Source organism: Argentina silus (genome assembly GCF_951799395.1).
Source record: "Argentina silus genome assembly, chromosome: 4".
NCBI lineage: Eukaryota > Metazoa > Chordata > Actinopteri > Argentiniformes > Argentinidae > Argentina > Argentina silus.
The window spans coordinates 20248027-20273026 of NC_139658.1; the positions used below are offsets into that span (position 1 = coordinate 20248027).

General features: G+C 47.7%; 5 protein-coding genes across 8 annotated transcripts in view; 3 read left to right on the forward strand and 2 right to left on the reverse strand.

Annotated features, from left to right (window-relative positions):
• Nucleotides 1-3737, forward strand: part of LOC310804004 (uncharacterized protein) — an 11276-nt gene extending 7539 nt beyond the window's left edge. For 2 of the 3 annotated variants that reach the window (XM_083669045.1, XM_083669047.1), the window contains exons 2-7: nucleotides 440-549; nucleotides 1065-1209; nucleotides 1519-1681; nucleotides 1994-2130; nucleotides 2249-2451; nucleotides 2563-3737. In XM_083669045.1, the coding sequence (XP_083525171.1) occupies nucleotides 440-549; nucleotides 1065-1209; nucleotides 1519-1681; nucleotides 1994-2130; nucleotides 2249-2451; nucleotides 2563-2638 (834 nt within the window). In that variant the 3' untranslated portion in view covers nucleotides 2639-3737. The remainder of the gene's footprint in view (nucleotides 1-439; nucleotides 550-1064; nucleotides 1210-1518; nucleotides 1682-1993; nucleotides 2131-2248; nucleotides 2452-2562) is intronic. The other variant, XM_083669046.1, reaches the window with a different exon arrangement.
• Nucleotides 3738-4792: 1055 nt separating this feature from the next.
• LOC310802960 (beta-crystallin B3-like) lies at nucleotides 4793-7949 on the forward strand. 2 transcript variants are annotated; one of them, XM_083667595.1, is made up of 6 exons: nucleotides 4793-5384; nucleotides 5777-5877; nucleotides 6183-6301; nucleotides 6823-6955; nucleotides 7207-7349; nucleotides 7542-7949. In XM_083667595.1, exons 2-6 carry the CDS (start codon nucleotides 5803-5805, stop codon nucleotides 7771-7773), a joined length of 702 nt encoding a protein of 233 aa, XP_083523721.1. In that variant the 5' UTR covers nucleotides 4793-5384; nucleotides 5777-5802; the 3' UTR covers nucleotides 7774-7949. The 2 variants fall into 2 exon arrangements, with proteins under 2 accessions (XP_083523721.1, XP_083523720.1); XM_083667594.1 differs by having other exon boundaries at nucleotides 4793-5877.
• A 2838-nt stretch (nucleotides 7950-10787) lies between these two features.
• Nucleotides 10788-13401, forward strand: hvcn1 (hydrogen voltage-gated channel 1). The gene is made up of 5 exons (XM_083669313.1): nucleotides 10788-10993; nucleotides 11516-11620; nucleotides 11902-12133; nucleotides 12636-12748; nucleotides 13268-13401. Exons 1-5 carry the CDS (start codon nucleotides 10817-10819, stop codon nucleotides 13322-13324), a joined length of 684 nt encoding a protein of 227 aa, XP_083525439.1. The 5' UTR covers nucleotides 10788-10816; the 3' UTR covers nucleotides 13325-13401.
• A 1164-nt stretch (nucleotides 13402-14565) lies between these two features.
• tctn1 (tectonic family member 1) lies at nucleotides 14566-20215 on the reverse strand (the record flags this gene model as incomplete). The annotated part of the gene is made up of 15 exons (XM_083668520.1): nucleotides 14566-14716; nucleotides 15244-15375; nucleotides 15669-15822; nucleotides 16142-16279; nucleotides 16938-17032; nucleotides 17204-17329; nucleotides 17717-17869; nucleotides 18035-18055; nucleotides 18180-18292; nucleotides 18383-18485; nucleotides 18637-18785; nucleotides 18990-19123; nucleotides 19486-19606; nucleotides 19869-19965; nucleotides 20192-20215. The coding sequence occupies 15 exons, from the start codon at nucleotides 20213-20215 to the stop codon at nucleotides 14570-14572; spliced, it is 1707 nt and encodes a 568-aa protein (XP_083524646.1). The 3' UTR covers nucleotides 14566-14569.
• A 295-nt stretch (nucleotides 20216-20510) lies between these two features.
• LOC310804131 (uncharacterized protein) overlaps nucleotides 20511-25000 on the reverse strand; it is a 10238-nt gene continuing 5748 nt past the window's right edge. The window contains exons 8-17 of the mRNA XM_083669237.1: nucleotides 24104-25000; nucleotides 23861-23991; nucleotides 23448-23571; nucleotides 22991-23170; nucleotides 22699-22828; nucleotides 22297-22421; nucleotides 21958-22143; nucleotides 21638-21763; nucleotides 21322-21435; nucleotides 20511-21034 (exon numbers count right to left, since the gene is read on the reverse strand). The exon at nucleotides 24104-25000 is cut by the window's right edge and continues 1560 nt beyond it. Coding sequence (XP_083525363.1) covers nucleotides 20909-21034; nucleotides 21322-21435; nucleotides 21638-21763; nucleotides 21958-22143; nucleotides 22297-22421; nucleotides 22699-22828; nucleotides 22991-23170; nucleotides 23448-23571; nucleotides 23861-23991; nucleotides 24104-25000 — 2139 coding nt within the window. The 3' untranslated portion in view covers nucleotides 20511-20908. The remainder of the gene's footprint in view (nucleotides 21035-21321; nucleotides 21436-21637; nucleotides 21764-21957; nucleotides 22144-22296; nucleotides 22422-22698; nucleotides 22829-22990; nucleotides 23171-23447; nucleotides 23572-23860; nucleotides 23992-24103) is intronic.

Below are 25000 nucleotides of genomic sequence, written 5' to 3' on the forward strand. Positions count from 1 at the left end.
TATTTGCAAAAGGGGATTTTGTACACTGTATATATACTGTATATAGATGTATCAGGGGAGGCAGAAATCGGAGGACGGGCTTATTGTAATGCATGGAATGGAATGAGGAATGGTATCAAACATTGATTCCCATTCCTCATTCCATTCCATGCATTATAAAATGTATGTATGTATGTATGTATGTATGTATGTATGTATGTATGTATGCAGGAGATGCCCCTCTGACTGTGCTGTACCGTCCCTAGGTGAATATAGCAGTTGACCATACTTACATGTCACTGTGTGTTGGTCTGACTAAACTCAGCTATAGATAATCTCTCCCAAACACTCCCTCCCAAACACTTCCTACTGAAACTTGTTACCTTTTGGTTCACTTTCCTCTCTCTCTCTCTCTCTCTCTCTCTCTCTCTCTCTCTCTCTCTATCTATCTATCTTTCAGGAGCAGTTGAAGTGCTGTGTGACACGGGAGGGGTTAGACACCGAGGCTTTGATTGGTGGAGAGTCGGACAGGCAGTATGGAGGGTGTGAGACCACTCCTGCAGATGACAGGTAGGTGCAAACCCACAATGCATCACATGCCCCTTCTACTGAGCAAGGTGTGCTGAAGCGGTGGACTCACAGTCGTGTGTGTGTGTGTGTGTGTGTGTGTGTGTGTGTGTGTGTGTGTGTGTGTGTGTGTGTGTGTGTGTGTGTATCAAGTTGTGCTGAGACAACGATGTACAGCTGGTAAAAGCCATTCAGGGTTGGAATTGTGGGATTGTAACTCTACTGTAGTTTATAACTTGGCTTCGTCTGACCTCTAGTGGTTGATATAAGACATTGCAGGAGTTTTGTTCAATACAAAATATGATTGTGGATGGACTGGTAACATTTGCTTTTTTGACAATGAGACATGACCTCTAAGATGATCTAAGATTTGGGAGCCACCTGTTTACAAATCAAGCAGAGCAGATATTAGCAACGAACAACATCAACAACAACAACCACAGTGATAAATTGGGTTTGAGTGAAAAGTTGTATCTGAGTTTATATGGGGTTGATTCTACTTTTCTTTGCAACCAAAGTCCAAAGACTCCTCTGGACCACACCCCGGATCACCCTGACAACAGCCCTAACGACCACCCTGACAACAGCCCTAGCGACCACCCTGACAGCCCCCCTGGCAAGAGCCCTGTCCTGGAGGATGAAGAGCCCCTGCCGTTCCCTGAGGTGAGGCCTTGTCTTTGACCTCTCACCTCTCACCTCTCACCTCTCACATGGAAGTATTTATACTGTGTCTGACCTTACATGGCACTGTGTTCTGTCTATACTTGCTTGTGCATGTGTGCGCATTTGTGTGCTTACGTGTGTGTGTGTGTGTGTGTGTGTGTGTGTGCGTCTGTGTGCGTGTATGTGTGTGTGTATGTGTGTGTGTGTGTGTGTGTGTGTGTGTGTATGTGTGTGTGTGTGTGTGTGTGTGTGTGTGTGTGTGTGTGTGTGTGTGTGTGTGTGTGTGTGTGTGTGTGTGTGCGGTCACAGAGCTCCACCCCTCTATTGGACTCACAAATGCTGCGCTCCAGAGCACAGTTGGGTAAGAGGAGGAGCCAGAGGACCCGCCTCCCTCGAACCGCCCGTCAGACCCCAGGCCTGCCCTCTCAGCAGGAAGGGAACGCCAAAGACTGGAGGTTCTGTGACTCGACAGGTCGGTTGTCATGGCGATCTCTCCTCATAGTGTCATCATCGAAACAGGGCTGGCCTAACATTCATGATTCATTCATCTAAAGCAGTGACACTCAATCCTGGTCCTGGAGAGCCACAGTGGGTCCAGGTTTTTGCCCCAGCCTAGTGCTATCATCACCCCTGATCGAAATGATTAACTGGTCATTAAGACCTTGATTAGTTGAATCAGGTGTGTCAATGCTGAGCTGGAGCAAAAGCCTGCAGTACAACCACGATCGAAGATCACTGATCTAATGGTATATTCCACTGACTGGGCTGCCTCTGGTTCCTACAGTTGGGAAGGTGGAGTCTTCCGTTCCGGGGGGTTCAGACTCAGAGGAGGAGCAGCCCAGAGTGAAGGAGGCCAGTCCCCCAGCCAACCAGGCACACAGAGTCCCCCTCTTCACTGGGTTGGACCCGTCCGCCCTCAAGGTACATGCTCTCTGCACCCCAGGGTCTGAAACAGTCAAACCTGAAATTGAAGACTCAATGATGTTTCCCTGGTCTAGTAAAACACTTGTAACATGGCTTGTCTCTCTCTCTATCTCAGGCCAAGCTGAAAAAGAGAGGTGGAGGAGGTGGAGGAGGTAGAGGAGGAGGAGGAGGAGGAGGAGGAGGAGGAGGTGGAGGAGGAACAGACAGTCCAACAGAAGTACCGTCCCCCTCCCCCTCTCAGCCCTCCCCCTCCCCCCGTGCTCCCTTCCTTCCTGGGGGAGCGCGGGTACTGCCCCCTGCTGGCAGTAAAGGTGGAGGGTGAGTTTAACACCAAGAGCTTAAAACCACAGTTTCAAAGTTCCAGACTGTCAGTTCTTTGGAATGGTTTAAATGCTTAACGTTCTATTGGTTGTGTCATGTGACCCCCAGGGCGGGCTCCTCTCCTTCATGGCTGCAAGAACTAAAATCCAAGAAGCGTCTGAGTCAATATGACAACGAGTCCTAGTCTCTACATCAGACCACCGTTGGGCTCTAACCAATGACTGACCGCCATGGGGCCCCAATCAATCGCGCTACTAGTGCCTTTCTACAAACTCACTGTTTATGGACGTTATGCAATGCGCAAGACAGAAGAGAAAACGAAAAACACACACACACACACACACACATTTGCACACACACATACGGACGCAGGCACACACACACACACACACACACACACACACACACACACACACACACACACACACACACACACACATACAGGATTCAAGGAGTGGAAATGTTTCTGCCTTTCCTGAGTAGAACCTCAGAGGCACTTTAAAGATTGTTATGTTTAAAGATTATGTTTTAAAGTTTTAAAGTTTAAAGATATTGTTTTAATGCAGTAATAATCAATCCTGGTCCTGGAGAGCCGCATTGGTCCAGGTTTTTGTCCCAGACATCATCACACCAGATTGAATCAACTGATCAACCATGATTAGCTAAATTAGGTCAGTGGTGAGCTGGGACAAAAACTTGTTTAACCAAGATTGAGGATCGCTGTTTAATGGTTATATTTACAGATGTACTAGAACACAACATCAGAGTTTACTACATGATGTCATGTCCATACTGCAGGTGCTCACTGGCAGTGACATCATCATGTCCATCCAGTATCGCCATGGACACCAGGTTTTAGCAAGGCAGGATGTTATTCTCTGATACATCTATATCAGTGGAGGCTGGTGGAGGTAGAACAGCCTCATTATAATGCATGGAATGAAATGAGGAAGGGTATCAAACACACGTCTTTGATACCATTCCTCATTCCATTCCTTGCATTACAATGAGCCTGTCCTCCGATTTCTACCTCCACCAGCCTCCCCTGGCCCATATCTATGTCTGTCCATCCCTGGGCATGCTGTCCGTCTAACGTCGAAACGCTGCATTGTAAGTAGGGATTGAAATTGTTTTGGTCTGTCTGTCTCCAATGTGTCAAAAGCTGTTTCCTGTTTCGACCTGTTTCTACCAATTAAGGAGAAGTATTTTATATCCATGGTTTATGTACTCTGCTGATCAAAAGGTAATTGTGGGATTTCTCTATTAAATAGTTTTCTATGAAATGTGTGTTTGTTTGTTGTTGCAGTAGAGAGAAATGAGAGTGTTTGAGGTCAGATAGATTACTGGAGTCAAAACACTACTAAAAAGGGTTAGAGTTGATGCTTTAAAGAGAGGTGTCAAGCAGAGAAAGATGGGGAGAGACAGAAGCACCGTAACCAAGGACCAGAGAGAGATGGATGTGATGTAGAGAGACAGACAGACAGACAGACAGACAGACAGACAGACAGACAGACAGACAGACAGACAGATAGACAACCAGACAGATAGACAGATGGACAGACAAGCAGACAGACAGGCAGATAGATAGGTAGATAGACAAACAGACCGATAGACAAACAGACAGACCGACATATTGACAGATACAGTCAGACCGATTGACAAACAGACAGTTAGACCCACACACAGCCGGGTGGGCCCTATAGTGCTGAGTCATGTTGATCTCTGAATCCTCTTGGCTGGCTCTCTGTGTGCCCACTATCAGGCTGCTGGCAGGCTGGCAGCACGGCAGCCCTAGGCAGGGTGTGCCAACAGGGCTGGGGGCTGGCTAGAGGTGGCAGGGTGTGCCAACTTACCACACCTATCTAGACATTGGTGCCAGGGCTGGGCTGTGGGCAGGGCTGGTTAGGGCTGGGGGCAGGGCTTGGGTTAGGTCTGGGGGCAGGGGTGGGGGTGGCTAGGGGGCAGGCCTACCGAGAAAGTGGTGCCAGAGCTGGGGGGAGGGCTGGGGGGGCGGTCAGGGCTGAGGTCAGGGCTGGTGGCTGGGGGCTGGGTACAGGGCTGGGGGGTGGGTTAGGGGCAGGCCTATTGAGTGGCAGTGTGTGCCAACGTGCCTATTGAGGGCCAGCGGTGCCAGCCAGGGCATCAGAGCCTATTGAGGGGCAGTGTCATGGATACAATGCGAACGACAGACTTGCTGCATCAACAAGCTCAGGCTGGTTTTTCTGCTGCTGTTGTCAGAAATAACCCATAAATACCCCCCCACTGCCCCCCCGGCCCCTACTGCCACTGCCCACCCTGCACACACACACACACACACACACACACACTCCCTCGCACAGAGAGAGAGAGGGAAAGAAAGGAGAAAACGGAGAGAGTTTGGCTCGTACGTGGTGCAGTGAAGCACAAACCATCCAGGTAACAACAGACTTCAACTCCTCTCTTCCTCCACCTTTCCTCCCATCCTCCTCCCGTCCTCCTCTTCCTCCTCGCCTCAGCTCTCGCTGTGCCCTTCTCTCCTCGTTCTCCACTCCTCCCGTCCTCCTCTTCCTCCCATCCTCCTCCCGTCCTCCTCTTCCTCCCGTCCTCCTCCCGTCCTCCTCTTCTCTCCCCGTTCTCCACTCCTCTCTTCCTCCACCTTTCCTCCCATCCTCCTCCCGTCCTCCTCTTCCTCCTTCTCTATTCTAATCCCCTCTTTTACTCTCCATAACCCGAGCAGTTTGGTCTTCATCAAATGTGTTATGCCGACATTGTACCGTAAATGTAACTTCAAATATGTAATATGATGACGCTACGTTAATATCCAATGACGTATTACTGATTGGTGTCTCAGGGGATCATGGGAGGATATTTGAAGCACGTGAGGCGAACTGGAAGATGAAAAGAACCTCAGCTGGACCACTGGCTGTGTCTCTAACATTGATCTCTTACAGGTGGTGGTTTATGCAGTCTAGTCCAGTTAGTTACTTAGTTAATTCATTAGTTAGTTAGTTAATTAGTTAGTTAGTTCTCCTCTAGGTACTTTAATGGAACTAAAGCAAAAATAGTCCCAATTGTGCAAACCCTGCCCTCTCAGCGTACCAGGCTAGTTAAAAGACCTGAGAAAAAACTAGTCCTCTTTGAACTGGGTCTGTATGGCACTGGTCCAGTTTGGACTGGGTCTGCATGGCACTGGTCCAGTTTGGACTGGGTCTGCATGGCACTAGTCCTGGAGGAGCAGTTAATCAACGTTGTGCTGACTGGAGAGCACTGTGCTGTTATTGGCTGTGTAATGATAGGGCTGTTCCGTGATAGGCTGTGTAATGATAGGGCTCTGCTGTCATAGGCTGTGTTGTGGGTTGCAGAGGCAGGATGTCAGAACAGCAGGGAGCACCGGAGCAGCTGGCCGCAGGGAAGAGCCAGGGTGGAGGAGGAGCCACGTACAAGGTAGGCCCGCCCACTGGATCTCACCTACTAGCTTCGACACCAGGTAACATGGTGGCACAGTAGACTACTAGCCATGTGTTTACCGTACATGCCAGTATAGTTCTAGGTTCCCTACTTAAAAAGAGTCACTGATGATATGTACTTATGATGCATCTTACAGATGGTGTATGAATATGAGCATGTCTTACAGGTGGAGGTGTACAGTATGAATAAGTTAATGTCTTACAGGTGTCTTACAGGTGGAGGTGTATGAATATGATAATTTGTTACAGGTGGTGGTGTATTAATATGATCATTTGTTACAGGTGGTGGTATATGAATATGAGAACTTCCGTGGTAAGAAGCTGGAGCTGTCTGCCGAGTGTAAGGACGTGGTAGAGAAGGGCGTAGAGAAGGTGGGCTCAGTCCTGGTGGAGTCGGGACCGTAAGTGCAACCCTTTAAATGTCATGACTCATACTTTTATGTCCTCTCCTGTTCACAGCCATCTCTTAATTTATCTTCTGCCCTCCTAGCCTCTCTCTACCTCCTTCTCTGCCTGTGCCCCCCTCTCACACCGTGTGGTCCTCTGTGACTCAGTTGGTAGAGCGTGGCGCTAACAACGCTTAGGTTGTGGGTTTGATTCCTGTTGGGACCATATAAAATGTATGCACTCACTGCAATGTAAGTCACTTTGGATAAAAGCTTCAGCTAAGTGGCATATATTATAATATCACACATTTCTACCACCATTCTCTCTCCATCTCCTTGTTCATCCTTCTTCTAAATGTGTCTCACTGCCACCTCTGTTGTACAGGAACATCACTGTAACTGTGGATGGAAGTGTAGCCACTACTCCCTGTCTATCCTACGCTGCATGTCCTTTCTCCCTAACCTTCTCTCTATCTACCAATCTCTACCTCCTCCATCTCTACCTCTCATCTCTGACCTTCTTTCGCTCTCCCCAGCTGGGTGGGATTTGAGCGCCAGTCGTTCGGAGGGGAGCAGTATGTCCTGGAGAAGGGGGAGTACCCACGCTGGAGCACCTGGACCAACAGCCAGACCAGCTACAGCATGATGTCCTTCAAACCACTGAGAGTGGTCAGTATACAGTCAGACCTCTGCACACCTGTCCCTCCCTCTCTCTCTCTCTATCCTGTCCTCCTCTCTCTCACTTGTCCCTCTCTCTCTCTCCTGTCCCTCTCTCACCTGTCCCCCTCTCTCTCACCTGTACCTCTCCCTCTCTCAAGCTCTCTCCTGTCCCTCTCTCCTTCTCACTTGTCCCTCGCTATATCTCACCTGTCCTCCACTCTCTCTCACCCCCCGCACCCCCCCACCCCTCCCACCCCCAGGACGGAGCGGACCACAAGTTGCACCTGTTTGAGAACGGGGGCTTCGCCGGGAGGAAGATGGAGATCGTGGACGATGATGTTCCCAGTCTTTGGGTCCACGGCTTCCAGGACCGCGTGGCCAGTGTCAAGGCCTTGAACGGAACGTAAGGAACCTAGGACCTCCGCCCACATGCATCACACAGGAACCTAGAACCCCATGCATCACATATGAACCTAGAACCCCATGCATCCTCAGAGGAACGATCAGATCATATCAAGTACAATATATTAGGAATGAAGGTTAATAGTATTATCTATGAAGTTCCCCTTACCTGTCCTCTCTCTTCCTCCCCCAGCTGGGTGGGGTACATGTTCCCAGGCTACAGGGGGCGCCAGTACGTGTTTGAGCGCGGGGACTACAAGCACTGGAACGACTGGGGGGCAACAGAACCTCAGATCCAGTCTGTCAGACGTGTGAGGGACATGCAGTGGCACAAGAGAGGCTGTTTCGTTGCCCCCGTGCCCACTCCTGCCCCTAACCCCACACCCCCTCCCCCCGCCCCCCCTGCCGCAGCCGGGACCAGCTGAAGGAGACCATCAGGAGACCCCCGGAGAACCCCCCCTCGCCCCCCTCCCCCAAAACACACCTCCTCACAGAGGGCCGCCAAGAAACGACGAACTAGGAAGTGACCATCAGTCTTCTGGAAGAGACCATCTGTCATGAGTCTGGGGGGGAAATAAAAGGCTTTGGCCGTGAAGTGGTTTGATCCAACTTTATGAACTGTGTTGTTTGTCCAAGACATTGGGTTGTTTTAACTACACATATTGTGGGTCACACTTGAATTAAAGTTACAGCGAAACTGCATGCTGTTCACACTACTGGTAGTCTAGTGAGGACTAACTTAGATGTCTAATTCATTTGATTTCAAATGACACATTAATTAATAAGCGACATTTCAAATAGGCCCACATTAAAAAGCAAATCATCATTCAATAAATGAATGCACCAGCTTATTTTACCACTTTAGAAGCTGAACAGTTTCCCTCCTAAAGAACGAATCGAAATGTGTCTTTTCCACACTAGACCAGAGGCCTTTGCAGCAATCCTTCAACTAAGACTATGATCGCCATCTACTGGAGAGAAATTAATACTTATTTTTTACTTAAATTATAAAACAGCGATTAATATAGGTTCGCCTACATATTTCTACAATTTGTGATAATGACAAAAAAAAAGACTCATGAACATTCTATAATAAAAATGTACATATAAAACTGCAAGTAACATTAAGCAGAACTGTATAAGAAATGCAAGCAGTTACTGTATGTACAGTATTGTTCTATAACTTGTTAACTCGTTCTTTTAACTTATTTTAACTCAATGTGTCCCTATATTTACACACCGATGTTAGGCAGAATCGTCTAACGGTCTTTGCTGGAATTTGGGAGTCTGAACTTCCTTTTGGAAGGGCTGGCTGTTGTTGTGATTCAGAGGCGGAGTTTTGAGGCTGAAGTTTTCTGTTGGGAAAAACGAGGAATATCAACAACTTCTAATCTGCACGGAAACCGTACATTCACAGGTACAACAAATCATTTCCTTCTGTTCATGAGGATGTCCATCTATTTACACGCAAATTAGCTTCCGTTTCACAGTTACTGTTTATGTCTTTCTATGTTTTCTGTGCAAATGAAAACAACTTAAACGGTCTAATCTAAAGCCATGTGTTATTATCGGTAACCTTGATAATAAACATTGGATTGTGTGTTTTAGTCCATTTGCACGAATCGGTTTAAAGAAATGCAAAGCGGTGCGTTTTTGAAGGAAATCACGAGTTGTCCTCAAGACTTGATGATGGGTCAACTTGACTTCGAATAACCGTAAATACATTGTTTCAAAGTCAATTTGTCGCATGGACTTGCTCGATTTGGGCCCAGTTATGATATGTTACAATAGGCAAAGATTACCTTGTGAAACAGAAATCGTTTGAAGGGTTTATTGACATTTAGCAAAAATGAAACGTTTATTGGCTACAGATTGGGCGCCCTATGGACCGTTCACACATGATCAAACGGTTACATTTAGAACCGTATGTTTTTCTTTCACCTGACTGTTTCATACTTAGCCTATGCGCTGGTGGTTGCACTCATTACTTGATATATATATATATATATATATCTATAGCATACACAGACATCAATGTGCTGCAGACGTCAGGTACTGCAGACAGGTGTGTTAGGCGCCAGGTACTGCACACAGGTGTGCTAGACGTCAGGTACTGCAGACAGGTGTGTTAGACGTCAGATACTGCAGACAGGTGTGTTAGATGTCAGATACTGCAGACAGGTGTGTTAGACGTCAGGTACTGCAGACAGGTGTGCTAGGCATCAGGTACTGCAGACAGGTGTGTTAGACGTCAGGTACTGCAGACAGGTGTGTTAGACGTCAGGTACTGCAGACAGGTGTGTTAGACGTCAGATACTGCAGACAGGTGTGTTAGGCATCAGGTACTGCAGACAGGTGTGCTTGTACTTCTTAGACTATTTCATTGGTTCCATTGTGCCTGACTTACAATCTCTGCCTCCTCCTGTTAAATCAATCACAGGTTTTTCAAATATTTGAAACCATTTCAAATATGTATTTTTTCCAATGGAAATTGAATGCTATTTGCATGTGAAAATGCATTAGCTCTGCTGTTTCGTGTTGGTGTCCCACTCATGGGATGCATAATGACTGTGTGCCTTTAATATTCCAGAGACAAAAAGTTTATTCAATGATCAAGTGACTATGGGAGGGACAATTATTGTCTTGAGAAGTTTGACCACAGTTTTGGGTTGACATCAGGGGTGTCCTCAGTCTGTGGGTTTGCTTTGTTAATATATTGCATTATTTTGCAACACTAAACAAAAGGAGAAGTTGTGTCAGATAATCAACTGGTGAAACGCCTCCATGCCGACTCATCCTGACAGGAGCAGCTGAGAAGGCTCATGTTGACTGGTGCAGCTCTCTGAGAAGGCTCATGTTGACTGGTGCAGCTCTCTGAGAAGGCTCATGCTGACTGGTGCAGCTCTCTGAGAAGACTCATCCTCTCTGCATGCAGTTCTCAGAAGACTCACAGCAACATAACAGGCAAGTTATTGTATCTGTGTGTTGCATGTCTGTCTATTGGAGTTGGAAAAATAACTACTTTTATTGAAAGAAATGGGGCTTGATAAAGAGATGAGTGTTATGTTAGTAAACAGGTTGTATTATCAACATTGTAAGTGTATGAGTTGAGCTTGTATGGGTGGGCTCAGGTGTCCTTCATACTACACCCATGCTGTATGTTACAGACTGTTTACTGTGGAGACTACATACAGACTGTTTGACTAGTTACAGACTGTTAACAGTGGAGACTACTTAGAAGACTGTTTGACAAGCTATAGACTGTTTGCTGCAGAGACTACTTACAGACTGTTTGACTAGTTACAGACTGTTTACTGTCCCTGTATAAGAGACAACTTCCTTATGTCTGCAGGTTTCCTGATCTGCAAGTACACCCCTGAAGCTAGCTGGTGAGACCCCCCTCCACACACACACACACACACACACACACACACACACACACACACACACACACACGCGGCCAGCAGCATGTCTCGCTACCTGAGGCACTTCACCGTGGTGGGAGATGACCACGCCGTCAAGTGGCCGGACGTGGAACTGCATGAGGCCAGTGATGACCTGGCGCCTGCTACAGGGCTGGACCACCTGAGGAGCATCACCTTCAGAGACTCGCTACGGAGACTCTTCAGCTCTGAAAAGTTCCAGGTAGTAATACTATACTATACTCTACAGCAGGTAGTAATACTATACAGCAGGTAGTAATACTATACTATACTCTACAGCAGGTAGTAATACTATACAGCAGGTAGTAATACTATACTCTACAGCAGGTAGTAATACTATACAGCAGGTAGTAATACTATACTCTACAGCAGGTAGTAATACTATACAGCAGGTAGTAATACTATACTATACTCTACAGCAGGTAGTAATACTATACAGCAGGTAGTAATACTATACTCTACAGCAGGTAGTAATACTATACAGCAGGTAGTAATACTATACTATACTCTACAGCAGGTAGTAATACTATACTATACTCTACAGCAGGTAGTAATACTCTACTATACTATACAGCTGGTAGTAATACTCTACTATACTCTACAGCAGGTAGTAATACTCTACTATACTAAACAGCTGGTAGTAATACTCTACAGCTATGACAGGCTGATGTTGATTATATGTTGCTGTGTGTTTATATTGTTGTATGTTGCTACTCTGTCGTAGATTATTGTGGTTTGCTTGGTCGTCCTGGACGCTGTCTTTGTTTTGGTGGAGCTGCTGATCGACCTGTCACTCATCGAGGTGGAGCACGAGAATGTTGCCGCCGAGGTGAGAGGAGGAGGGGGTATGAGAGGATGAGAAGAGGAAGGGGGGGGGGGGGGGGGTATGAGAGGATGAGAAGAGGAAGGGGGGGGGGGGGTATGAGAGGATGAGAAGAGGAAGGGGGGGGGGTATGAGAGGAGGGAAGTTATGCTGAGCAGATGATGTAATGGGGTAAAGAAAGACCAGCATAAGTACAATACATCATCAGATTTCCCTTTTAATCCCTTGCAGGTCTTCCTAACCCTAAATTGACCTTAAACCCCCCTAACCCTAACCCTCCTCCCTAGGTGTTCCACTACCTGAGTCTGTCCGTGCTAACCTTCTTCATGGTGGAGTTGTTTGGGAAGCTGTTTGCCTACCAGCTGGAGTTCTTCAAACACAAGTTTGAGGTGTTTGACGGCCTGGTGGTGGTGGTGTCCTTCGTCCTCGACATCGTCTACATCGCCCACGAGGACGCCTTCAACGGCATGGGCCTCCTCATCCTCCTCCGTCTCTGGAGGGTGGCACGCATCATCAACGGTGAGACACACTACTACCAGGGGAGGCTGGTGGAGGGAGGTAGAAATCAGAGGACGGCTCATTGTAATGCATGGAATGGAATGAGGAACGGGAGGGGGTTGTTGTTTTCAAAACATCACTTTTGCTCAAAGCCAATGAAAATGTGACCTCCAGCAGCCAGCGCTCCATTCAGATGGAATGGGCTAATAACAATTTCTCCAGACCTCTAAAGGAGGCGTGAGAACAACGTGATTTGGAGATTACTGAGTTTACACTACTGCTTAACGGGGGGAGGGGGGCAGGGTGGGCGTGTAACAGGTGTAACTGTAACCCCCCTGTTCAGGGCGTGTAACAGGTGTAACTCCCCTGTTCAGGGTGTGTACCAGGTGTAACTGTAACCCCCCCTGCTCAGGGCGTGTACCAGGTGTAACTGTAACCCCCCTGTTCAGGGCGTGTAACAGGTGTAACTGTAACCCCCCTGCTCAGGGCGTGTAACAGGTGTAACTGTAACCCCCCTGCTCAGGTATCCTGGTCTCAGTGAAGAACAGAGCGGATCATAAAGTCCTGAAGCTGAAGGAGAGTAACGACCGCATGGTGGAGAGAGTCAGCGAGTTGCAGGAGCGCACCACCAAAATAGTGAGTCTCACACACACACACACACACACACACACACATGCAAACACACACGCAGACACACACACACACACACACACACGCAGACACTCACACACACACACACACACATGCAAACACACACGCAGACACACACACACACACATGCAAACACACACGCAGACACACACACACACACACACACTCACACTCACACACACACACACACACTCACACACACATGCAAACACACACGCAGACACTCACACGCAAACACACACGCACGCACGCACGCGCACACACACACTCACACACACGCAGACACTCACACACACACACGCACACACTCATACACAAACACACACACGCACACACTCACACACAAACACGCATGCACACCCACTCACACACTCACACACAAGCACAGTTAGTTGGTCTGGAAGTAGCCCAGCTCTTAGACCGGAGTGTGCAGGTCTTTAGGGCTCTCAGTCTCAGTCTTGTAAACCCTGCTGGGACCCTCTCCGTCTCTCCTGTGTGTTCTAGGAAGAAGAGAACAGTAAACTACGAGCTCTGTTGAGACAGCATGCTATTGTCTACTGATGCCGGGAGAGCTCTGAGCCACAGCTGGAGACCAGCTCCACCAGGAGACGAGCCGCCATGTCTGTCTGCCTCTCCTTCAGCCCCCTTCTGTCCCGATTTAGCTACTCTAGTCTCCTGCATATCTATGTCTCAGTTCTGTCTCCTCTGAGGGGTCTGTCCTGTGATCTCAGAGCACATTTACTGTAACAGAGAATCCTAACTTCCAGCCACATGCTGGAAACTGTCTCCATCTCTGTGTGACAGTGCAAACACTTCCCCTCTACACTCTCTGTGTTAGTCAGCCCGTTCTCAGTCTGTAGCAATGTCGACTCGAAGAGAAAACATGAAGAAACTCTTCATTTGATGTCTCTAAAGTAAAGGATGTAAAAGGAGGAACTGATATTTTGACTTGTTGTGTGAAAACCCCTGATGGCACCAGTTGCCATAGTTACCAGTCTGGTCAGGTTAGGGGACACGCACCCATGTCTGTATGCCAGTATCCTGCTTTATGTGTTGAGCAGAAGTCATATTTTTAATTTCAATTGTATGAATTTACAGTACCAGTCAAAAGTTTGGACACACCTTGCCAAGAGTGTGCAAAGCTGTCATCAAAGCAAAAGGTGGCTACTTTGAAGAATCTAAAATATAAAACATATTCTGGTTTGTTTAACACTTTTTAGTTTACTACATAATTCCAAATGTGTTCCTTCATAGTTTTGATGTCTTAAATATTAATCTACAATGTAGAAAATAATAAAAAATAAAGAAAAACCATTGAATGATTCACATTCAGGTGTGTCCAAACCTTTGACTGGTACTGTGTATAAGTGCTATCAAGCCTTCAAGTATGAATTTATGTGCAATGAGCAGCAATGAGCTCCCTCCTACTGTGTTGTTGTATATACCATCTCACCTTGCTGTCTTTCTCACTACCACTGTTGCTCGCTGTTTTAATGTGCAAAATGAAATATCATATATCATATAAAATATAATGAAGTATCAATGATTGTGAGAATATTTAGTCAGAAATGTGTGCTTTATAAAAAAAACGTTACAAAAACAATCTCCAGCAATGCATTCATTCTTCACTATTTACAAATAAATTAAAGGTTTAGGTTTGAATTCATTGACATAAAAAAATACAACATTTGAGGAGTGCAACGGGGTGGGGGGTGGTCCACATCTCAGCATCTTGGGGGGGGGGGGTCTTGTTTTCTCAGTATCAGGTGACAGTCGGGGGGGTGTCGTAGGGGGTGTCAGTCTCCATCAAACGAAGGGGAAGAAGAAGTCGTAGGGCAGCTTGGCGTCGATGGTGGGCGGCGCCTTGTATCCAGGACGGGCATTGGCCGACACAGGCAGGAAGCTGACGGAGGAGGTAACAGGTAGGACTTGCCCCCCTCCAGACAGAGAGTCCTGAGGACAGAACCAGGAGGTTAAACTACTGTAGGGTCCCTGGAGACCTGCATGCAGCTACGTGGTGACAGGTGATCTCAGTGAACCTATATCTAAATGTTTGCTCAAACCAAAGTGTTGTTGTCCCATCAACGGATAATTAGTTATAGACAACAGGACGTCAATGCAGTGTGTGTGTAGGACTAGGTGTAGGCCTTGGGTGCTGTCACACACAGTCTGAGAGATGGATTTGTAAAAAGCGCTACGCAAATACAGTTTGACTGATTGAATGATGTGGGCCCGGAGTGTGTCAAGTGCTTTGTGAAAAATGCTTTTGTAAAAGGCACAAAATAAATACCACCTGATAAAATGTGATGGAATCCATCTATCAATCTGTAATAATTTCTAATGTAAGACAGTGTTATAGATTGTTTACCAGGCTGTACAGTGTTAAAGACTGCAGAGTGTTAACCAGGCTGTACAGTGTTATTGAGTGGGTAGAGTGTTAACCAGGCTGTACAGTGTTAAAGATTGTGCAGAGTGTTTACCAGGCTGCTGGTGTTGCTGTAGATGACCTGGGTGACACTGACAATCTGAGGCTGGGGGTTCAGCAGGGTGCCGTACTGGGACCAGCGCACCTCCAGGTGCACAGACAGGGGGACGCTACAGCCCAGGGGGTCCTGGACAGACAGGGAGACACACACATCAGACCTGATACACACACACACACACACACACACACACACACATTGCCAAAACAGTGTACTAACCACACAGGCCCCTGTGTTGTACAACCATTGTTCAATGTTGTACTGTATGTAGGGAGTGTAAGGTTGTTTGCATCACTCAGAAAGTGTAGAAACAGGAAAAACAAACACTTCTCTAAAACAAACCACTTCTGAAATTCAAGAAACAGCACTGCTCTACTGTAGTGTAGTGAGTTCTGTTCTCTGGTCCAGACAGAGCTGCTCACCGTAGGTCTGCTCAGGTTCCTGATGGGAACCCAGTCCAGGGGGGTGTCGGGGGCTGAGTTCCCAAACGACGCCACGTACTGAGGGGGTGTCTGTCCTCTCAGTACCCCCAGGACCACCTCTGACACCCACGAACAGTTAGTGGTCTCCTCCAACCTGCACACGGGCACGGGCACGCACACGCACGCGGACACACACACGCGCAGACACACACACGCACGCAGACACACACACACACGCACACAGGAGATAGCTCAGTTTAATATAATAATGATAAACTTGTTACACAAAGACAGAAGAAAGATAGGTGTGTTGGTTAGTAGCTGAGCTGACCCTCAGGACACCTACAGGGTGCCTTGACCCATCAGTAACTCCACTGATGGGTTAAGTCACCCTGTAGGTAGAGTGATATGTCTGGGAATGGGGTGGAGCTTACTGTGTGCCCAGTGGGTGTAAACTAAGCTTGTTCTCTCACCTGAGCATGCAACCGGACACCATATCCACCCCAAACAGGACGGGGGTGCGGGGGTGTGGCCCTCTGAAACAGTCCTGCAGCCCTGAACTCTGGAGCAGAGTCAAACCCCCCCGCGGATCTGCACTTTGGACTATCCCAGTGAGCAGGACTGTTAAGGACATAAGTAGTACGTTTCACACTGGGATGGTGGGGTTCTGGAATCAGTTTTACCACGGCCATCTCATGTTTACATCTCTTAATGATTGTCTGAGTGACGTTTCCACACCTTAGTTTCGCTCCTGGTTCTCAGAGTGAATAAACAAACCAAGAAAAGGAAAAAAAAAACATTATTAGGTAACCCTGATGAAGGTCTGTTGACCGAAACGTTGGTATCTTTACACATAAATGTGAAGTAGCAAGAAGACCAGAAGTGTGTGAAAGTTTTTTTTTTTTCCTTTTCTACATCTCTTAATGAACCAGCATTGTGCATTGTGACTGCCAACGGGCCCTGGTCCAAGCATTGATTACTTTTTCTTATGATGACTGATGGATAGATGATTCACTTACTTAAACAAATGTATAAGGCGTCTGCTAAATGCCACAAATGTAAATAAATGTAAAAGAAATATAGAGCTCTTTCAAAATATGGAGGGACCTCTGTCAGCAACTGTCTAGTGACACAGCGCTCAGGTCATTGTCACCTGCAACAAGGAGATTCTTCTACTTGATCACAACATATACTATACATGACCCCCGTATATCAAAGGCGGACCAAATATAGCACGGTCCCAGTTCACTAAACTCAAACAAAGGATATTCTGCTGTTCTTGATCCAGCCAGCAGAGGGAGCCCCACCACGTAACCAGGGTTACCACTGAAGTGGACCAACGGCCCCTCCTCCTGCTCCTGCTCCTGTCAGAACACAGAAAGGACAGAGGGAGTTCTGGTTGAGATGATTGTGATAAAGACTTTCATTAAGATGTGAAGCTATCAACCACTATGCTGTGATGTAGAGTCCTGTGATGATGCAATGATACAAAGATGTGATGTTGTGATGCAATGTGATGCAGAGATCTGTGGCACCTGGACAAATGTGATTTGAAACGTCTGTTCCAACGGCAGCACGGTGACATCGATGGCTCCCAGGACCAATGAGGCTCTCACGTTCACAACGTCACCCCATTGGCTGTACCTCACCACATAGACAACCTGTACACAGAGGACACCCATCAGATAGGTAGGTAACCACGGAAACCACACATGAATAGAACAGCTCATACACAACTAGGTAGCCATAGCAACCACACCATAACTACTCATACTAAACTACTCATCCTACCCATTGTGCTTTACGGTCTCTAACTAGACTAGTGCCCTTTCGTAATTGATAGAAACTTGATTCCTCGCGTCCTCTCCGTCCTACCCTCACTTCCAACTCGAATTGCATGGGAGGAGAACATCCAGGTTCCTCCCCTCCGCCAGTGCTTTTTGAGAAGGAAGCGAGTGGAGGATGGAGGAGAGGACGCAAGGAATCGAGTTTCTAACAATTGAGAAAGGGCCACTGTGTGTGTGTGACACATGATGCTGAGTAGTGACCTGCAGCACCACGTTGGTGCACACCGCTGAGTCTGAGTCTGCCTGCAGGGGGAGCAGTGCTGGGGTCAGCTCCAGGTCACCAGTCAGGTCCAGCTGGGTCTGGGTCCCCTCGAGAGACTGCAGGCTGATGGCTGTCACCTCCACACTGATCCCCTACACAACAACAACAACACACAACACAACAACCATGTCAGTCAGTCACCGCCACACTCACTGCCTACACAACAACAACAACAACAACAACCAGTCAACAGAGCACATTCTGTTCTGTTCCTTAGGGAGCACAAAGGGGAGGAGCAACAACAGGAAGTGACTCACCACAGCATCTTCGGTCTTCCGCTGTGAAATGGAGAGGAATGTGTTTAGCGAGACATACTGCACGGTCACCACAGCAGTCAAAGGTTAAATCCACCCCTAGTCTATGAGATGAGTGAGGAGTGAAGTCTGGGAGAGACCAACTCACAGAGAGGATGCGGGGGTCGGTGTAGGTGTGCATGTTGAGGGCCTGTAGAGTGGTACAGTCCTTCTCCAGGACCAGGCGACGGGAACACCTACTGGTCTGGTCCTGCAGGAAGGCTGGGGAAGAGAGGGGGGTGAGGGGAAGAGCTGGGGTCTCGAGACACACACATGCACGCACGCACGCACACACACACTCCTCCGTGGTACCTGCAGGGTTGAGGTCAGAGCAGTGAGCGGTGACAGATGAAGCTGGTAGCCGGAACATCCCCCTCTCCCCTCCCACTTCCTCTGTTGCCATGGCATCCCCGTACTGATGACAGAGAGATGGAGAGAGGTAAAGGAAGACAGCTATCCACACAGAGATCTAAAGTGTGTGTGTGTGTGTGTGTGTGTGTGTGTGTGTGTGTGTGTGTGTGTGTGTGTGTGTGTGTGTGTGTGTGTGTGTTTAGAGTGAGGCTCACCAGGTATCCAGGTGAGGTCTGGGGTTCCACTGTAGTACTGTCGTCCAGGGGAGAACCAAAGAAGAACCCCCTGAAGCGCCCAACAAGAACATCAAAGTTCCCTGTTGTAGGAACCTTGGGCGTGGCGAGGGACAGTCCTGACTCATCCACTACAGAAATACAACACACACACACACACACACACACACACACACACACACACACACACACACACACAATCACCAATCACCAATCATCTACTACAGCTATCTTTAGAACCATGTTTTACCAGTTAGTTGACTGAATTATCATAGAACATTCTAGAACAGAGTAAACTACAATAGAATGCAGGTGTGTTCCTGGAGCAGGCTTACGGTTAGTTGACTGTATACAGAAGACGTCAGTGTTGACTCCCTGCTGGACAGACGTCTCCAGCTGAGAGTAGCCGTCGACGGTGGTGCTGAGGGAATAGGAGGTCACGTCCTGACGACACAGTCTTGCATCACCACTGCAGAGACACACGCATAGGTACATTACTACTGGAGAGCTTCACAACAGTGTCTGGTATGGTATTCACATACTACTGACACCTGGCAGCTTAGATAACAACTAATGTAGTGCCCTGTATAAGCCTGGAGAGGCTGGTGGAGGTAGAAATCGGAAGACGGGTTTGATACAATTCCTCATTCCATGCATTACAATGAGCCTGTCCTCCGATTTCTACCTCCACCCAGCCTCCACTGGTATGAGCATAGCAGGTTCAAGGGACATATGAGCATAGCGTTCAAGTAATAATCACACTTCCTAAATGAAACCCCACATTATCCTTAAGCCCAGAGATCAGTGGATCTGAGAGGAGTAGCGACTTGCCTGACTCTCTGTACAGAGCAGGATGTGAAGAGAGACAGTTGTTCTCCGCTACAGTCCCGGTCGCAGCAGCAACTCACGTCACACTCGTCCTGCTGCAGGTTACACGGGCATAGGCTGGCCGCTGGGGAGGAGAAGGGGACAGTTGAGATGGAATTCACGCACACAACCAATGTTATTGTACAAAAGTCAGGGCGAGGATCTCCGCGCATGCAGAGTGCATGAACTTTAGCGCCATACGCACTCAGTTAATTCGATAAGCTCAGTCCTACAAAAGCCTGGATCGAACGAGTCTAGTGTGCGACACTAACGTCCTTACACACTAGCTAGCTAGCTACCCACGCTTCGACTTCGGAAGAGATCATATCATAATTACCATTTGTGACAGGGGAAGGCAGGGTACCGGAGAGCGGTAGAGGTTGTGGAGAGGCCGAAGGCGTGGACTCTGTAATAGTTGACGATGTGGTCGAAGCTGTTGTTGTGCTAACCTCCGTCGCCAGAGTCGGAGTAACATCACTGGGGGATGCAGTGGAATTAATTAAATCCGTTAAATTCTTATCATCGTAGAAATCGATGTCCGATTCATTGGTTCTTGCAAAAGTAGAATTAAAGTCATCTGTGTTTGCTGCACTAAACTGTAACAAATGAAAGCCTTGTAAAATAAACACCCAAAGCAACGCCGCCATCTTTGTTGATGTATCAACGTTGCCTCGGAGATCAGGCCATATTGCATTCTGGGTGCACTTAGAAAATGTTTATGGTTTTAAAAATTATGTGGCAAACATCCGAGTACAAATACATACATATATAGCGTAGTTATTATTGATTTAATTATATTACAGGATAATTATATTCGCGAGGCATGTGGCTCTTTGCTAGTGAATCATTCCACTGTCCAGTCATTGAACTAATCTCTGAGGATTTTCGTTACATTGCTTTCATCAAACTACTCATGACATATCAGTGAGTTTTGCACACTTGAAGATCAAGGAAATCTTGGCAATAATGTGAAATTATGTCTCTGCGAGTTTGATTTTGGCGCCTTTTATTTCAATTGCAAAGATCTGAGGTAACTAAAAGTAAAGGTGATACTGTCCAACAACTGTTCATAAAACACATCGTCCTTACATGATGTGCTAGTGAAGTTAGAATATGTACAAACATGTCTCCTGTTAACAACACAACATTACAGATACAACTATAGGATACACAATATTATTATTATTTTTTTACAGTTATTCATTGGTTCCTCTTGTACGTATTCATTAGCTTTAGCCTCAGCACCATATGGTCTCATATATAGTGTGTGTGTGTGTGTGTGTGTGTGTGTGTGTGTGTGTGTGTGTGTGTGTGGCCATGGGTGAGTGTGTGTATGTATATACACAATAACAGTTTGATTTGTCAGGAATGTTCTGTTTTCAGTCCGTTAGGAGAAGCTGATGGTATGGAAGAAGCGTGACCGTCGAGCTGGAACCCTGGAGTCTGGTTCGCTGATTCGACGTCTGGTCCCCTCCTTCTCTCTTCTCCTGCGAGCCAGGTCCTCCTCCAGGACCTGACACACACACACACACACACACACACACACACACACACACACACACACACACACACACACACACACACGCAGATAGGCAGGAGTTTAAATGTAGATGTTTTAAATTACAATAATACACATTTTAATATCCACTTTTTCCTTTTATTTATTGTTTATAGTGTGATTATATAGATCTCTGAGTAACTATAACTCTCCACAACACACGTCTTTCCCCTTTCCCCATGCCATCCTCTTTTGTTCTCTCTCTATCTATGCCATCCCCTTCTTTCTCCTGTCCTCCATACCTCCTTCCTGCAGGCAAGCTTGTCCTTCCACTCGTTCAGCTCCAGAGTGTGTTCATCCTCAAGTCCTCTAATCTTTTTCTTCTCCATGTCCACCAGCAACTGCAGCTTCTCATTCTGTCACACACACACACACACACACGCACGCACGCACACACACACGCACACACACACACACACACACACACACACACACACACACACACACACACACACACACACACACACACACACATAGGTGTAATGTAGTAGTTGTAGTTGTAGTAGTAGTAGTAGTAGTAGTAATAATAATAGTAGTAGTAGTAGGGTTGTTGTATACCTGCAGGTCTGTGAGTTCAGCCATGTTGGCTTCACACTGCTCCTGGACTTCCTTCAGTTGGCTCTCCTGCAACAGCTGGAGACTCTGGCTCTCCTCTCGCTGCCTGCTCTCCTCAGACGACAGGAACTACAGAGAGAGGAGAGAAAGAGTCAGAGAGAGAGAGAAAGAGAGATGGAGGTGGGGAGAGAGAGAATTTCCACCATATTTCTAATACTAATCCATTCCTACTGAATCCATGAAGAGAAGAGAACAACCATCTTCAGGGAGAAGGGGATTAGATCAGAGCCCATCTATACCTTCCTGCAGTTCCCTGTACTGACCAGTGAGAGGCGCTGTCTGTGCTCAGGGCTGCTTAGGCCCAGTGTCTTCAGCTGTAGCCGGTGCTTGTTCAGACGGGCCTTGGCTTCAGCTCGCTGGGTTCGCTGCATCTGGATCCTCTCCTGCACCTGCTGGGACTCCAGCTCCTCCACCAATGACCGCTGAAACTGGGTCGCCCGCTCCGCGTCCTGGGGACACACACACACACACACACACAAACACACACACACACACACACACAGACACACACATTATATGACATTCCGGTGGGTTACAGTAGGGTGTGTATGTGTGTGTGCGTGATTGTGTGTGTGCATGTGTGTATGCATAACTCTCTGTACCTTGCTGTGTCTCTTGGTGACCTGCTGCCTCTGTAGAGAGTACTGCTCCTTCACCTGCTGCTTGAACAGGTGGTACTTCTCCTGTAGGTGGCGTTGCTCCATCTCCCAGATGACTGATTCCCTGGCTGGTGGGGGGGGGTGGGGGTGGGGGGTGACAGACAGGTAAAGTAAAGCTAAAGGAGCTCTTCGTATGAACGTATACACAGTCATCACCAGTCCATTGTGTGGTGTACATCTTCAGTAAATGGTCCATATAATAGCATAGTCAATGTAATACTAATCACTTTAGGCTGTGTGTGTGTGTGTGTGTGTGTGTGTGCGCGTGCGTGCATGCATACATAAGTACATACGGGTGGATGCGTGTGTGTGCATGCTTTTGTGTGTGTGTGTGTGTGTGTGTACCTCTCTTCAGCTGCTGTCTCCTGGCGGTGGTCTCCCACTCCATAGACGCGACCTTCCTCTTGTGTTCCTGGACTCCTTTCTGCAGTGACTCGTTCAGCTCCTGCTGCTGCCGCTGCATGAAGCGCTGCTCCTGGAAACACACACATACAGTAGGTAAGGCTGTCTGTGTGTGTGTGTGTGTGTGTGTGTGTGTGTGTGTGTGTGTGTGTGCGCGCGCGTGCCTGTGTGTGTGTGTGTGTGTGTGCATTTGTGTGTGTGTGTGTGTGTGTGTGTGTGTGTGTGCTTACTATACCTCTTTAGGCTGAGTCTTCAGTGCGGGGCCCTTTCGGCTCAGCTCTTTCTCCTGCTGACTCTTGATTCTGCGCGCCTCCTCTCTGAGTTTGGCCGTATGCTCCGCCTCCATCCTGCTGCTCTGCTGGACATACTGCTTCTCCAGACGCTCCAACTCCCCGTCATAGTATGTTTTTTTACTCTACGCACACACACACACACACACACACACACACACACACACACACACACACACACACACACACACACACACACATACACACACACACACACCACACATATACTGTTAACACAAACACACAGGTAACACACACGCACACACAGTTAACACACACACACACACACACACACACACACAGGCATGCACACTCACACACACACAGTTAACACACACACACACACACACACACATTCACCACACACACACATTCACCACACACAAGGCCCTGTAGACTCACAGTCATTTCCTGCTGTATGTGACGGAACATGGCTTCTCTCTGCTGCTGCAGACGGGTCTCTAGCTGGGAGTACTCTCTCTGCTCCGCCCTCTGGACCTGCTTTAAGAACTGCAGCTCCTGACGTCTGCACAGACACGCGCACAACACACACACACACACACACACACACACACACACACACACACACACACACACACACACACACACACACGCACACACACACACACACACACACACACACACAGGTAAGCGCACGCACATACAAGCACACACACACACACACACATTAATTGTTTACATCAATGTTGGGGACCTAAGAATTATGATACATTTTGTAGTTTGAAGGTTCACGTCTCTCATCCAACAATTGTTTACATTGAAACATGGTCTTTGTTTCCAGGTGAGTGGTTTACCTGACAGACCGCATCTGCTGCTCTTTAATATCGTTCTCCTTGATGACCTTCGCCGTGGTGACGCAGACCTCACGGCCATTCACCAGGAACTTTCTGGTCCGTCGAACTGTCTTCCTGCTGAGGGTCGACTCCTGAAACGAAAGAGGAAGAAGACCCGGTGTGGTGAAAACGAGCTGTGCCGTGTAATTATGCTGAATAAGCCTTACCTGCTGATCTATGTTCTACAGATCCTAGGTGACTCACCTCTGCAGGTCCTGGCATGTTGCCATCTGCTGTGGCAGCTGCATGCTGACGGATGGCCATCTTGGTTTGGTGCCAGTGTCCATTAGATGCTGAGTTGAACTGTTCTGTGTCTGGAGCCGGGCTCTGAACAGAGTTCAGCTGGGTCAGGCTACCTCCTTCCTTCTCTCCATCCTTCCCTCCCTCCAGCCCTCCCTCCTTCTCTGTCTCCTCCCCCTCTACCCCCTTCTCTCCCCCATCCCTCTCTCCTTCATTCCTTTCTCTCTCTTCCAATTCTCCCTCCCTGTCTCTTGCAGCTACATCTTCAGATCCAGTCAGTTTCTCATCTGTTCTTTCTTCCTCTGTCTCTCCTCCTTCACTCCTCCCATCTTGACTAGTCTTACCCTCCATGGTTGGTTCAGGCTCATGTGAGGTGTCACCTGGCGGTTGTGTGTCTGTCTGTAGATCTGTCTGTATGTCTGTCTGTGTGTCTGTCTGTATGTTTGTCTGTAGGTCTGTCTGTATGTCTGTCTGCGTGTCTGTCTGTGTGTCTGTCTGTGTGTCTGTCTGTATGTTTGTCTGTAGGTCTGTCTGTATGTCTGTCCTGGTGTCTGTCTGTATGTTTGTCTGTAGGTCTGTCTGTATGTCTGTCTGCGTGTCTGTCTGTGTGTCTGTCTGTATGTCTGTCTGTGTGTCTGTCTGTACGTTTGTCTGTATGTCTGGCTGTATGTCTGTCTGTGTGTCTGTCTGTAAGTCTGGCTGTGTGTCTATCTGTATGTCTGTCTGCATGTTTGTCTGTGTGTCTGTCTGTATGTCTGTCTGTATGTCTGTCTGTGTGTCTGTCTGTATGTCTGTCTGTGTGTCTGTCTGTAGGTTCATCTGTAAGTCTGGCTGTGTGTCTATCTGCATGTCTGTCTGTAT

Bases quoted from the DNA above. Each gene is read 5' to 3' on its own strand.
- LOC310802960 (XM_083667594.1), top strand. From the start codon at position 5,803: ATGTCAGAACAGCAGGGAGCACCGGAGCAGCTGGCCGCAGGGAAGAGC. The intron at 5,878-6,182 runs GTAGGCCCGCCC...CATTTGTTACAG, and splicing joins GAGGAGGAGCCACGTACAAG to GTGGTGGTATATGAATATGA. The intron at 6,956-7,206 runs GTCAGTATACAG...TCCCACCCCCAG, and splicing joins CCTTCAAACCACTGAGAGTG to GACGGAGCGGACCACAAGTT.
- hvcn1 (XM_083669313.1), top strand. From the start codon at position 10,817: ATGTCTCGCTACCTGAGGCACTTCACCGTGGTGGGAGATGACCACGCC. The intron at 10,994-11,515 runs GTAGTAATACTA...ACTCTGTCGTAG, and splicing joins TCAGCTCTGAAAAGTTCCAG to ATTATTGTGGTTTGCTTGGT. The intron at 12,134-12,635 runs GTGAGACACACT...CCCCCTGCTCAG, and splicing joins GGTGGCACGCATCATCAACG to GTATCCTGGTCTCAGTGAAG.